This window comes from Trachinotus anak, unplaced genomic scaffold (assembly GCF_046630095.1).
Source record: "Trachinotus anak isolate AG129_WGS33_773 ecotype Australia unplaced genomic scaffold, CSIRO_AGI_Tana_v1 ptg000014l, whole genome shotgun sequence".
NCBI lineage: Eukaryota > Metazoa > Chordata > Actinopteri > Carangiformes > Carangidae > Trachinotus > Trachinotus anak.
Genome location: NW_027273865.1, coordinates 474,091 through 487,568, shown reverse-complemented (window position 1 = coordinate 487,568; position 13,478 = coordinate 474,091). Strand labels below are relative to the sequence as shown.

The 13,478-nt window shown below is 42.2% G+C and overlaps 1 protein-coding gene across 2 annotated transcripts in view; it reads right to left on the bottom strand.

The window, feature by feature from the left end:
• The window catches only part of slc8a2b (solute carrier family 8 member 2b), a 174,204-nt gene continuing 160,726 nt past the window's right edge, over nucleotides 1-13,478 (bottom strand). Inside the window, exons 13-17 of one of the 2 annotated variants that reach the window (XM_071496673.1) lie at nucleotides 12,776-12,793; nucleotides 7,676-7,800; nucleotides 3,954-4,053; nucleotides 2,467-2,742; nucleotides 1-1,202 (exon numbers count right to left, since the gene is read on the bottom strand). In XM_071496673.1, the coding sequence (XP_071352774.1) occupies nucleotides 826-1,202; nucleotides 2,467-2,742; nucleotides 3,954-4,053; nucleotides 7,676-7,800; nucleotides 12,776-12,793 (896 nt within the window). In that variant the 3' untranslated portion in view covers nucleotides 1-825. Of the gene's footprint in view, nucleotides 1,203-2,466; nucleotides 2,743-3,953; nucleotides 4,054-7,675; nucleotides 7,803-12,775; nucleotides 12,794-13,478 lie in introns of both variants that reach the window. The other variant, XM_071496674.1, reaches the window with a different exon arrangement.

Below are 13,478 nucleotides of genomic sequence, written 5' to 3'. Positions count from 1 at the left end.
TTTTGTTTTTTTTTTTAACTATTTACAGCGCGTGTGGAGAGCGGCCTTCATCGATACTGTGCATCAAAACAAGCATCACCACTTTATAAGAATCTCCTGTAGTAAACAGACATAATGTTGTTGTAAACATTCCACTCCTTTTTTTTCACATACAGCTCCGCCCCCCTGGTGAAGAAAGGTGGAGCTGTGCCTGTAAAGTTGGTGACATAGCGGAGAGGTGGCAGGGACACGTATTGTTGGAGGAAACACAGGTTGTTTCTTCAGTGTAACTCAGATGGAGAAATGTTGTCCAGCGTGCACATGTTTCTGTTCCATCTTAACACATTTAAACAGGCCTGCTCTTCTCTGATACTCTAATCCAACCCAAACCCACCTGACCGTAAAATAAACTTTCTTTGCCACAGAATAAAAGAGCGTTCCAGAGGCTGACCCTCCCTTCACCTCTAACCTTCACAGTCCCTCTCTTTGTCTCTCCATCTTTCCTCTAATAACTTTACTGCAGTAAGCTTTTGTATTCTCACTTCTTGCCCCTCACAAACACTTCCTCTCACCCCTCATCATGCCTGTAACTGTGCCTGTGTGTGTGTCTGTCACGATCTGATCTGTTTACACATGTGTACATATAAAGTGTGTGTGCGAACATGTATCCGATGTATTTTACTGTCCCTGCATCGAAGACCAGGACACCTCCAGGCTGCAGTGAGCCCCCTTAAACAGATGAATCATACACGTGTTTCATGTTTAACTGTGAACTGTATGGGCTGAGTATAAGTATATGTGTGTGTTGTTGTGCAATATTCTTCCAGAACTTTCTCCATCTCCTTTTTAAAAGCCGTTGATGTGGCAGTAGGCCTCCAGGCTGGAGAAAAGGATGTAGAGGAACCACAGACCCAGGAACAGCAGGCTGGTCAGGAGGCGGGGCACCCTCGGGCCACCGAGCTCTCCACCAATGGACGGCCGGCGTCTGAACATGAGCACAGCCACACAGATGAAAGCGAAGATGGTGAAGAGTGTGACAGAGAAGGCCAGCGACCCCGGGTCCACCTTGAACACCTTCCCCTTGATTTTCCAGTAGACAGCGGCCACCGACCAGGCCACGCCGATCCCCAAGAACACATTGACAGCGTTGCTACCGGTGACGTTTCCAACGGATGCATCGGCGTGCTGGTCCTGCATGGCGGCCACTTTGCTAGCAAATGTGTCTGGGTGAGAAAAAGAGGTGGAAAACGTAAATCATGCACCGTCATACACATACAAACAGGCGTAGCTGCACTATCAGGGGCGGATACAGTCCAAAACATGGATGTGGATGCAGGCAAATTTTGGGCTGCACAACACCAAACACTCACAGACAATTCCCATCACCCAAACTCTTGTAGATCCCCACAGCCATGCAGATGTGCTCCACTCAAAACACAGCTGATACTGTCTGCTGCTTCCTTGGGTACATTTTTAATACAGTCGTAAAGTAGTGGAGATCTCCCATTCTCATTCAGTAGACCAGTTGTTCTCACCTCTTTGGCAATGAAAAGCTTTGAGAAACTAGTTAAACCACAGATACTGAGGCAGCTGGAGGGACTGATGCACTTCAGTTTCCTCTGATCACACCCTTACATGTGTTATTTCAGCAGAGAAACTTCTTTCTCATGTAAATGTAACTTTAAGTCTCGTTCAATGGATTGTGAAAATCTTGACAAGCATCTTGGGACTTCTTTCTTTTAAAGGTCCCATATTGTATTAAGGTAGATGTCCATGTGTTTGTGATAAAGCAGGTCTAGGTTCTATATTAATACTGTGAAAGTATCAAAGCCTCAGTCCACAGAGAAATGCACACAGCCGGTATTCAGAAACTGAGCTTTAAAACCAGCTGTCAGGACTTCTGTAACTTTGTGATGTCACAACTAAACAGTCACTGCTCTCAGCTATACCCCAAGCTCCACCCACCTGGACCCACTGTCAAACTTGATGGATTTGATTCCTCTGGAGTTTTTTTTTTTTACCTGAAATCTGCTGTATTTTTATTCAATCACGCAGAAAATAGTCAGCCAATCAGAAGAGAGGCTCAGATCCTCTCTTCTGATTGGCTGACTGACCTGTTGTTACTAGCGCTCCAGAGAGAAGCCTGAGAGAGGAGATGTAAAACTACACTGAGATGTTTTTTTCGCTCTTAAAACCACACATATATCTTCTTATGGATATCAACACTTCAAATAAAACACTGGACAAGTGTAAAGTATGGGACCTTTAAGGACACAGTGGGTTTCCATAATGTCTGTCTCATTAAGTTTTAAAGTGGTCTGAAAATTCAAACTAGATATTCTTGTTCTGAAATGAACAAAACTTACCTACGTGGTTTAAGTTGGATTTTTGATGACCAGGACACAAAAGTTCTGCTCATATCCCGTGGTCTGCTCTAACCTTCTATACTTTCCTGCTCTCACGCACTGAAAGAAGATATTTGCTCACCTGGAATAGAAGTTCCCAATGCCACAAACACCACTGCGGTCACTGTGTCCCGCAGCCCCACGGTGCAGCCAAAGTGTGACGCCAAATCGCCGATGACGGCGGTGAGGAGGCCAATGACACTGATGGAGACGAAGAAACAGGCCCAGCCGTTCCAGTACTCTGTAGGTGGGACGCAGGCGAACAGAACCTTCCAGAAGACAGTGAGGAAATGCATGACGTAGTCATAACAAGATGGGAGGCGCTCCTCACGACCTTCCTCATCATCATCGCCGTCACCTGACGGGGAGAGAAACAGGAGGAACATGAGACAGCGTCACGGAGCAGATCAGCAGATCAGTTTCAACGAGTTTCAAACATGGACGGAAACCTCACAGTGCACACCAGACTGACAGGTTTCACATTAACGATATAGCAGACAGTGTTCTGAGGAGGTTACAGCATAAACAGATTAAATATACAGACGTTTAAATCCAAGCTCCTACACAGCTGACAGCAGGTGGAGTAATTACTGTCTGTAGTGAACTGCTCCTTCCACTAGATGGTGACCTTGAATCACAAATCCCTCTCCCCCCAGCCACTCATGGTAGAATAGGAACACATTGTAACAGCTGCATCTGTGTTCATGTTCATCATTATTCTCCAGTGACTGTCACTTTAAAAATAATATTTAATATTTTAATTGGGAGAATCAACTTCCTGTGTGTACTACCAGGAGATGAAAAACACTTGGTTCAATGCTGCTCTAGGTTCTAGAAACCTCCATATGAATGAGTAGAACTGATACATTGCAATAACAACAATCTTGCAAATAAATTGTGTCACAGTGCGAGAAGGTTTTAATAATTATTAAATCCTTTTTATTTAATTGTATTTAACCAAAAGTCTTATTCAGACTCTACAATATGGTGCATTGTCCTGCTCAATTGGATGTGAACTGAACAGATTCAGCAGAGAAATCAATGCCATCTGCTCCCATGTTTTCAAAATGTAGCAAAACTCTGAATCAGCTGTTGGCGGACTAGTTTCACAGTGCAATCTGAGCCCAACCAAAGATTTCTATCACAATTTCAATCACAAGTCAGTGTTCATCTGGGAGCAGCCCAAAACCAAACGGCGTAAACAAGATGGACAACATCTGAAAATGAAAGCCACTGTCGCAAAACAGGCTGACTGGGTTATTTCTCAGGGGCCACAGATGTGAAGTCCTTTGTTTACAAAATGTTAACAGGCAGATTGTATTCATTATCTGTAAAGACAAGGCCAGGCCCCTAATTACAAAACAACAGTAATTGGGGAACTTGGGGCCTGGTGGTCTATAGCAGTGAGTCATGAATAAACTTCAGTTAATCCGTCTTTAAAAACAGTGAATTGTGAACGTTCATCAGGCTAACAGCAGTCGTTAAGGGTTCCTGAGTGTGTCCTTGTGCCAGCTGTTGGTCCCTCCAGTAATATGCCTATTTAAACACACACACACACACACAGCTCACCTGCACTGACAGTGACAGCCTCGACAAACTGTTCCCTCCAGGAGTGTGTGCCGATCACCAGCGCCAGGTTGGTCTTCTTAATGAGCTTGTCAACGGTGCTCTGCCAATCAGAAGCACAGCACACTTCATTAGGTCAGGTGACAGGGTGATGGTGCAGCCTACCAGGCAAAGTAACCTCTGTCACTGGTCTTACACTGCACAACAATATCAACAAACATCATCTCCTGAGTGACAGGTCTGTCCGAGCCCCTCCCTCAAACATAGGGTGGGAGAAGTGGGCTGAGTTTTAGTTGGCTCTTGGAGGATCCTTCTAAAGTCTTGAGAGAATAAAAGCTTTTTACAGAAAGTGTGGGTGTTTACCAGGTGGGAGGGGTCTAATGAAAGATGCTGTTGATTTCCATTATGGAAAATGTCAGAGGAAAAGTCAGGACAGAGATGCACAAAACACTGGAAGACATATTTAATACAAAAATACCTTTCCACCGTGAAACCTTTATTTTAGGAAAAGTTGACCTCAACAGATACTTATTTGGTGTAGTAAAAAACCATAACAAGGTGCTGGTTGCTTCCGTGTCTCCCAACATGTTAAAGCTTTTGCGTTTTAAAATTTTAGAGATTGTAAAATGCTTATGGAAAATTATACTGAATACATACTGTCTATAAAAAGGAAAAAAACAAAAAGGATGTGGAGAAGGGAAAAGTACTTGGCCATGCTGTTCATTTGCTGTTGACTTCTAACACTCTGTAACTGAAAGACTATTTCTCTGTAATTAGTGAAATGTTCTTAATTATCCTCTAAATAGAGAAAGTCGTTATAGTTAGATGCTGCTTTGAGTGTGACCGCTGCTTTTTTAAAGGAAAGCCATAGGAAAGCCATATGTTGTTCAAGATGAGGATCGATACCATTCTCCTGTCTCTACTTTAAGATTAGCTTAGCTTAGCACAAAGACTAGAAGCAAAGGGAAAGAACTAGCCTGGTTCGGTTCAAAGGCAAACTCTACCTCGCAGCATTTATAAAGCTCACTAATTAAGTTCTGTCTTGTTTGTTTAATCCGAATGGAGGCTTATGAGGCGGACTGTTTGTTGTCAGCACATTGTAAACTACATTGTGGTTTATGGAAACTGGAGAGTACAGGCAGCTGACAATGCCACAACAGATTGAACAGAAATGTAATCAAAAGATATTCCCCTCACCATGTGTTGCATGCTGAGCTGATTTTCAGTTTCACTTGCAGAGGATTTGATTTCACATCCGCCGAGACGCCTGCCACAATTTCAGAGCAATAAACCTCTGTTTGTATCAGAGCGGTGTTTGTTTTACACTAAACCTCTGAACTGCTTCAGATACACCAATAAGAATATCATCTTTACACAGTACGAACAGATTTGCTGAGTTTTTCCACAGCTGCACCAACGAAAGGAGAAACTTAATTTGTGATTTTCCTTTAAGAGAAATACACCTCAGTGAGTTTAACTACATGGCAGATAAATGAGCAGACAACACAACCCACCTGAGACCTAAACACATCACTCTGTGTCCATCCACCATCACAAACAGACACGTCATTGCTCTCCTTATTCATTTATTTGTGGCCAGAGCAGACAGAGCTTCTCACATTGATCTCTGGTGAATGAAATCTAAATGCCAATCATACTGAATTACATTATTCCCTGAGTTTATTCTCACAACCCACAAATAATAAGAGACAAGGCCAGTTATGTTTCCACAAAGGTTCAGCTGACTTAGTAATCACATAGAGGAGGAGAATATTGAATTTTAGTGGACAGTGGAGTGATGAAGGAACGACAGGCTCTCATTCGTCTGTTTTGTTTATGTTGATTGTATAGTGCTCATTCCTTTTACACTCTCTGATTCATTCTCAAAGTGAGGCACATGTTCGATTTGTTTGCTTCCTCTGTGGAGTTGAATTTTTTTTCATTTTCAAACATTAGTGTTAATTCTTATTTAGAGAAAGTGTAGAAGAGCAAATGAGGCCTCATATGTAACTTTCAGAGAAGGCTGCTGAAGCCAGTGACCAGCTGATCACCAGCACTACGTGTTTGAGTGACTTTCATGATTTCCCATACAGACACGTCCCTATATCGAGAGTGACGTTGCCATATATGTCACCTACATTGGGATATATTATTATCACATACATATATGAAGATATAAGTTTATAACATATATGAAATACCCATAGTAAAATTTGCGTATGAACATACAACCCCTTTCCAAAAAAGTCAGGACACTGTGTGAAATGTAAATAAAAACAGAATTGGACCACAGACCATCTTCAATGAGCTCGGGCCCAGAGAAGTCAGCGACGTTCCTGGATCATGGTTAGATATGGTTTCTTCTTTGCATGGTAGAGTTTCAACCTGCATTTGTGGATGCAGCAATAAACTGTGTTTGAAGACAGTGGTTTTCAGAAGTGTTCCTGAGCCCACGCAGTGATTTCCACTATAGAATCCTGTCTGTTTTTAATGCAGAGCTGCCGGAGGACCTGAAGATCACCACCATCCAATACTGGTTTTCAGCCTTGTCACTTGCACACAGAGATTTCTCTGGAATTTCCGAATCTTGTAATGATATTATGAACCATAGAGGCTGAAATTCAAAAATTCTTTGCAATTTTGCATTGAGGAACATTATTCTTCAGTTGTTGCACTATTTGTCCACACAGTCTTTGACAGAGTGGTGAACCTCTCCCCATCTTCACTGCACAGAGACTCTGCCTCTCTGGAGCCTCTGTTTATAATTGTTTGGGTTTTTTGGGAACGTGGTTGTAAAGATCCATTGTTTTATTTTTTTTCAGAGTGAAATGATGATTGATGATGAAATGATTAGCAATAAAACAATTCTGCTCTGTGTTGGACTGTTTGTAAATTGAGACTTATTTATTGTGCCCAATAAACTAAACTAATTTCATTGCTTGAAGGGACATGCAATGGCCATTGGCTTATATTGGCTTATATTTGCTTAAAACACACCTGAGCTCACACATTTCAGATATTTGGATTGCTTGCAGTCTAATTCCTCCAATTTTGCTCTTTGCACAGGGGAATGCAGTGGAAGCCTGGGAGGCAGACGCAGAAGCGCTCTGTGCATGTCATGAGAGTCTGAATCCTGCACGCCTCCGGCGAGCTGTCGTATCGAGGGCAACTCGTACATTTTCAATAATTCAAACCCATTTCAGACCCGCTCGCTGGGAGGGTTAGGACCTGGGTTCACTATGTGAGAAAGAGTGTGAAGGTGGATTATGTAACAACCAGAGAAGCACAGTTTGGTGGTTTCTGGCCTTAGGAGAGAAATGCTCAGATATAACTTGGGCAGTCTGGAAGTACATGAAGTACATACTGTAACGTTACGTCTTAAAATGAATTTCAGTTTTCAATTCACTTTTTATATGACTTTGATCAGATTTATTTACATCTCTTTATCTTTATGTGGAACTGGAACTCTCTTTGCCAGTTATCCATTTTTAATAAGAATAAAATGATCTGGTAATAACCTTTTGAGTTGCTATGGGCTACCATCAGTAGGTCATCAATATTTATTTTGGGGACATTAACAACAAACACAAAGACCGTAGCTGAAATGAATTGTCAGTGGCAGTCACCCTGCACTCTGCTTCTACTACTCTTACACCACAAACACAAAGAGAGCGCTCTTCTTCCAGAGGAAACCAGGTGAGGAAAGTAAATCAATGAGGGTGCACCTTGAACTCATATGACTCCTCGATGACCACCTCCAGGCGGCTGTGCTCTCCCAGGATGGGCTTCCCCATCTCGGCTATCCTCCGGGCCTCCTCCTCCTCAGCACTCATCTGCCCCTCCACCCCCTCTGTGGGTAGGAAGACGGGAGAGAGAGAGAGAGAGAGAGAGAGAGAGAGAGAGAGAGAGAGAGAGAGAGAGAGGGAGAGGTGATGTGAAGGAAACGAGAAGGACACTTCCAGTGAAGTGTGGGTTGAAACTAAAATGTCACAGATATTTCTGCCTCCATCAATAATAGATTGTTAGTCAGCATTTTATTTAGAGCTGCGCTGCATTATTTGAGTCTGAAATGTGTATCTGAGTCTGTATGTGAGCGTGTGTGTGTGTGTGTGTGTGTGTGTGTGTGTGTGTGTTCTCACAGCGTGGGAGAGGGACATGAGAAGATGACAGATGGACAATATGTGTGTATGTGTGTGTGTTTGTGAGAGAGAGAGAGAGAGAGGTAGCAACAACACAGCGACAGAGAGATTAGAGAGGAGGATTTACAGAGAAGAATGAGGAGAGCAGGTGCAGAAAGTTTCTTCTAAAATGTAAACATCACCATTTGGTTAGTTTTCTTCTTACCTGGAGTTAAAAGTAAAACAGAAAATATCCTTTCAGACTAATTCGCACATTAATGTCACACAGTGCAAGACGGGTCTGATCAAATCTGGGGCTCAGTCTCTATCAGACTGTACAATATGGGACAGACAAACACACAGAATGCGTCAGATGTGTTGAAACATTAAAGTTGGGCTGTAACCCCTCTATGAATCCAAGAACCAAAAACAGGAGGAGAGAGCGAAGTGAGTTGTGCCCGAGGTTAAAAAAGACAGCATTATGCTGTCAGTGTGTTCTGCATCTTTTCATGTGGTGATCTGACTGATGCTTCGTGGCTCATAGCAGCAGTTTAATTGTCAGGTTTGGAGACTCCACCACACTGGAACAGCCCAAACTTGCACAGTGTAAAGGGACATTTACACTTTATCTTCCTTATTAATTGATTCAGTCTATACAACAATTAAACTATGAACTTGTTTCTTTTTATAAAAGAAAAGACAAGTTTCCCAGAATCCAGGATGACATCTTCCTATAACGTCTAACTTCTGTCCAACCAGAATCCTGCACACTGTCTGACTTGCAATAAACAATTTATTCGCTGCGTTTCGATGATAGACCTTCATCATCATGCTAGACCTTTGTGCCTGATGAAGGTCTAGCACCGAAGCGTAGCTAATAAATTGTTTATTGCAAGTGTGCAGGATTTTTTAATTGCTACTTCAGATCCATTCGTCCTGCTCCTAAGTATCAGGTCTGTTAAGCTGGATGAACGATATGAAGACAGATGAGACGAAGTTAGAAGCTTAACCTTGTGCCTCTAGATAACATCGATCCGCTCGTGACTCTCTCTTCCTCTGCTTCCAAACAGTATTTGAGAGAGAGCGAGAGCTACCACAACAACATGCAAGAAGAAAGGATTAATGCTGACATGTGGCCCAGATTGTGTTATTGATCAGCTGCCAACAGAGTAGCAACAGCAGCTCCACCAACCAGAGTTCATCTTACACAAATAACTGAGGAACTGAGCCAATCGGGGGTTGTATTACAGGAAAAGTCTCTGCTCTCAGGACCAAAGAGAGGGTGTAACACTGGTGGTCCACAAAGAGCTTTAAGCTTTCTAAGCAGGCTCACTGTGTGCTGAGTGTGGGTCCATGTCTGCTCTAAGTGGTGTTTTCTCATTCATCCGTCTGCTCATGAGGTATGCAGGCAGTGTGTGTGTGTGTGTGTGTGTGTGTGTGTGTGTGTGTGCGCGTGTGTGTGTGAATGAAGAGCAGTCAGAGATTATAGCCCTCCCCTCTCCTCAAAGACAGTCCATGTCTAATTATGAAAAGACTGGAGGAGTAAAACAGCATATGGCAACCATCCCTGTAGTAATCACTGACATTATTTCAAGCTGTCATAAACACGTGCGCGTACCTAAACCTAACCTTAACCTAAACCTAATTCTAACCTTAACTCTAAAACCAAGTCTTAACCCTCAACATGTGATTTGAAGGTGTCTCAAAAAGTGAGGACCGGCCAGAATGTCCTCACTTTCCCAAAATGTCCTCACTCTGTTAGTAAAATACTTTTTTTGGTCCTTACTATGTAGCAAGTACAAGTACACACACACACACACACACACACACACACACACACACACACACGACCACACAGGCTCAAATATGGTTTCGCTCCACTTTGCGGTCCTTCCTCTGAGCAGTAGCATCTTCCAGCCTCCACCACAGAGCGGGCTCTACACAGACCCCCTCCCTGTTGTGACAGACGAGTGAGGAAGAACCTTCGGGACAATGAGCATTATCACCCCTGCAGGGCTTCCCGCTCTCACAGCACTTTTCGATGATCTTTTAGCCTCTGAATTCTGCTTTAGCTTCCTCCAATCGGCTCCAACTGCTGCAGGAGGCTTGTTTGAATTTCAATTTTGGAAAGTCGTCTGTGGCGTCCTCACAGAAAAACCATGTGAAGTCAGTGACCTGTACATACTGGAAATAAATAAATACTACTTATTAGCAAATCTTGTTCCCTCAGGATACTCGCTCGAAAAAATAGATTTATCATGAGCTCAGAGGATTTCTTGCTCAAACCTAATCTGAGCATGAATCAGTGGGCAGCCAGTTAGTTCTCTTCTCCCATGCAGGTTGACTTGATTAAGATTTTTTTTTTTTTTGGGGCTTTTTGTGCCTTTATTATAGCTTAGTGGAGACTGACAGGAAAGGGGGTAGAGAGAGGGGAATGACATGCAGGAAAGAGTCGGACCGGTCGGGAGTCGAACTGGTGACTGCTGATAAGAGCGTCTTGCGCTCAACATGGTACACGCCCTAACCACTCGACTACCGGGCCACCCCGACTTCATTAAGATTTGATATATATTATGCACTACATTCTTTCCCAGTGCAACTAAAATTTTCAATAAAACATATGGCTGCACTGTTTTCAAAGATCAATGAACACACCTTCAGTCTCTCTTCAGCTCTCCCTATTCTGCATCAAATCCAAGATCAATTTCTATATAAACAAATCAACAAGAGTTTTCAAATAATCCCATTTACACTCTCTTTTGCCTCCCACACACCAGGCTCACAAACAGTCACCGGAAAAACAATATAACATCAAATTATGACATGGTACATATGATAAAGCACAACAATGACAGGGTCCTCTTAAAAGCCAACCCACAAACACGGTGTTACATCTGCATCAGCATGCACAAATTTACACATTTATTTCTAAACCGTTCTGTGCTATGATTCAGAGAGGCCCGTTCTGCCGCGATCCAAATGTAAACAGACAAAGACCCAACTCTCCACCAAGCCAGGCTAAAAGGGATGCCAGGCCAGAGTCAACAATGCCCTGGCGGAGAGGGAACCTGAGCGGCTGCAGGAAAGAGGAATGGTGGCATCTGTTCACATTTTCTGTAACTGAAAATAAACGTGTTTTTTTTAACAGTCAAATTTTGCTACATCTGAAATATGAACATAGGCAACTAAAGTAATGTGGGTCTGTTGATGGAAACATTAGATAGATTTCTTTTCGAAAAGGAAATTTCAAATGAACACAGCTTTTTAACGAGAATGCTGCTTTAATGTCATCTCTGGAGTCTGAGTAACCTCTTGTCATTATCAATTCTGTTTGAGACCCTCAGAGGTCACACGTCAGCTCCTGCAGAATAACCCTGACACACTTCTTTTTAGCAAAGTCACCGAGTTCCCAGAACTTCACTATTACAGTTGTGGGTACATTGTGATTACTACCAAATGGTAAAGGGCAAAAGACTGGATTTATATGGCTCTTCATCCAAAGCTCTCATTAACCCATTCACACACACACTGGTGGGAGCTACCTTGCAAGATGCTCGCTGCTATAAGGAGCAATTTGAGGGCCACTTTTTTCCTTCAGCCACCTCCCAACTATTCTAATAGGAATGATGACCAAAACTATATAAGTAACACCCACCCTGCAGGTATGCAGCTGGTCACCCACTTTGCTGATATCTGTTATTGACAGGCTACTGATAAGTTATTTTTCTAGCTTTTTATTCCTCTATTTATAACTGTAGAGAGAGAGAGACGGTTGGGGTTAGATGGAGGGATGACATCGTCACAAAAATCCAATGTCAGCAATGTCTCATGCCAACGCCAGCTTGACATATAAAATACAGATATTCTAGTCATGAGCAAACCCCTGTGCTGTGTCTGCTCAACATCACAATGTCAATTCACCAACACTGGGTTTTCACATCAACCTGATTTTCATTTCCAACCAAAATGTACCATCTGTTTGTTGTTTAGAGTCGTTACAGTCGGACGTCTTGCTGACATTGACGTTCAGTGCCAGCAGGGAAGGTTAAGAAAACTGTCATTCTGATTGTGGGTGTGAATGGAACAGGGTAGGGACTGATAAACTGAGGCAAAAACATCAAGAACTGAAGCTATAAGCCCGAGTGAACGTGTGTTTTTCAATATGTTGCGAGAGGCTTCACTGCTGTGCTGAAATCTATTCCAGGACATTTAATGTTCTTTTCTTTAAGGCAACAGGAAACGTAGGAAAGCACACAGACTGACTGAACGTATCAGCCTCTCCCTAAACGATGCTGTGATGTGGGTCAAACTAAAGCTTCAAATATCTCAGATCAAATATTATAAATAATAACTGGCTTTGAGATAAGACCAGCCGCAGATTTAGAGCTGAAACAACTGGTTGATTAACAGAAAATTAAATCTGCAACTATTTTGATAATTGAATAATTTCCTCATTTCAGGTTCTTAATTGTGGGGATTTGCTGCTTTTCTCTGTGTTACATCATTGTAAACTACATACTGTGTTTCTGGGTTTTGCACTGTTGGTTGGACAAAACAAGACATGTGAACACGTCATCTTGGAAATGTCATTACTTTCTGACATTCTATAGAGCAATTAATCCACTGATAAAGAAAAGATTCTTCAAACTCAGCATCAGATTAAGTGATGCTGAGTTTGAAGTAGGAGGAACAATCAGATGGTCTTACCTTGGTTGAGAAGCAGCGCTGTAAAGAAAACAGAGGGGGACGGAGCGTGGACAAGAAAAAAGAGCAGTAAGTAAAAACATACATTCACCAGAATCAAAGACATTAACACATCAAACTACACTCTACGTTCAGATTAAAGTCAGAAAACTCACAGATGCTCACAGAAACAGTAACAAGGGAGTTGTTTTATCACTTCTTATTATTAGAACTGTCTTTATTTCATCTATTTCACCCACAAATAAACAAATCATCTCTGCCTGTTTTTGTATTTACCATCCACTGTTATCCCTCCATCTTCTAGCTACGACTGCCTTCACAAGCTCTGAGTCTGACAATCTTCAAATTCAAATAAACAATCCTTTCTTTCTCTCTCTGTCTTTCCACGTTTTCCACATCAGTCTGTGTCTTGTTGTAGTGTTGACAGGTAATAGATGACTGGATGGCTTCCTATTGTGTAGTTGTGCGTGTGTCTTTTTGTCTAAGATAAGATGAAACTTTATTGATCCCAGTGGGTAAACTGGGTCATTGAAGCAGCTAAAAAACAAAACAAACAAAAGAAAAAGAAAAATACCTAGAAATACACAATGCACAAACCAAAAGAGCACAGAAATATGGTCTGGATGAATTTTAATTAGCTACTTCACAGTTTTTATTTACAATTAATATGAATAATGATCAGTAAAAGATTATAAAATCCCACTGA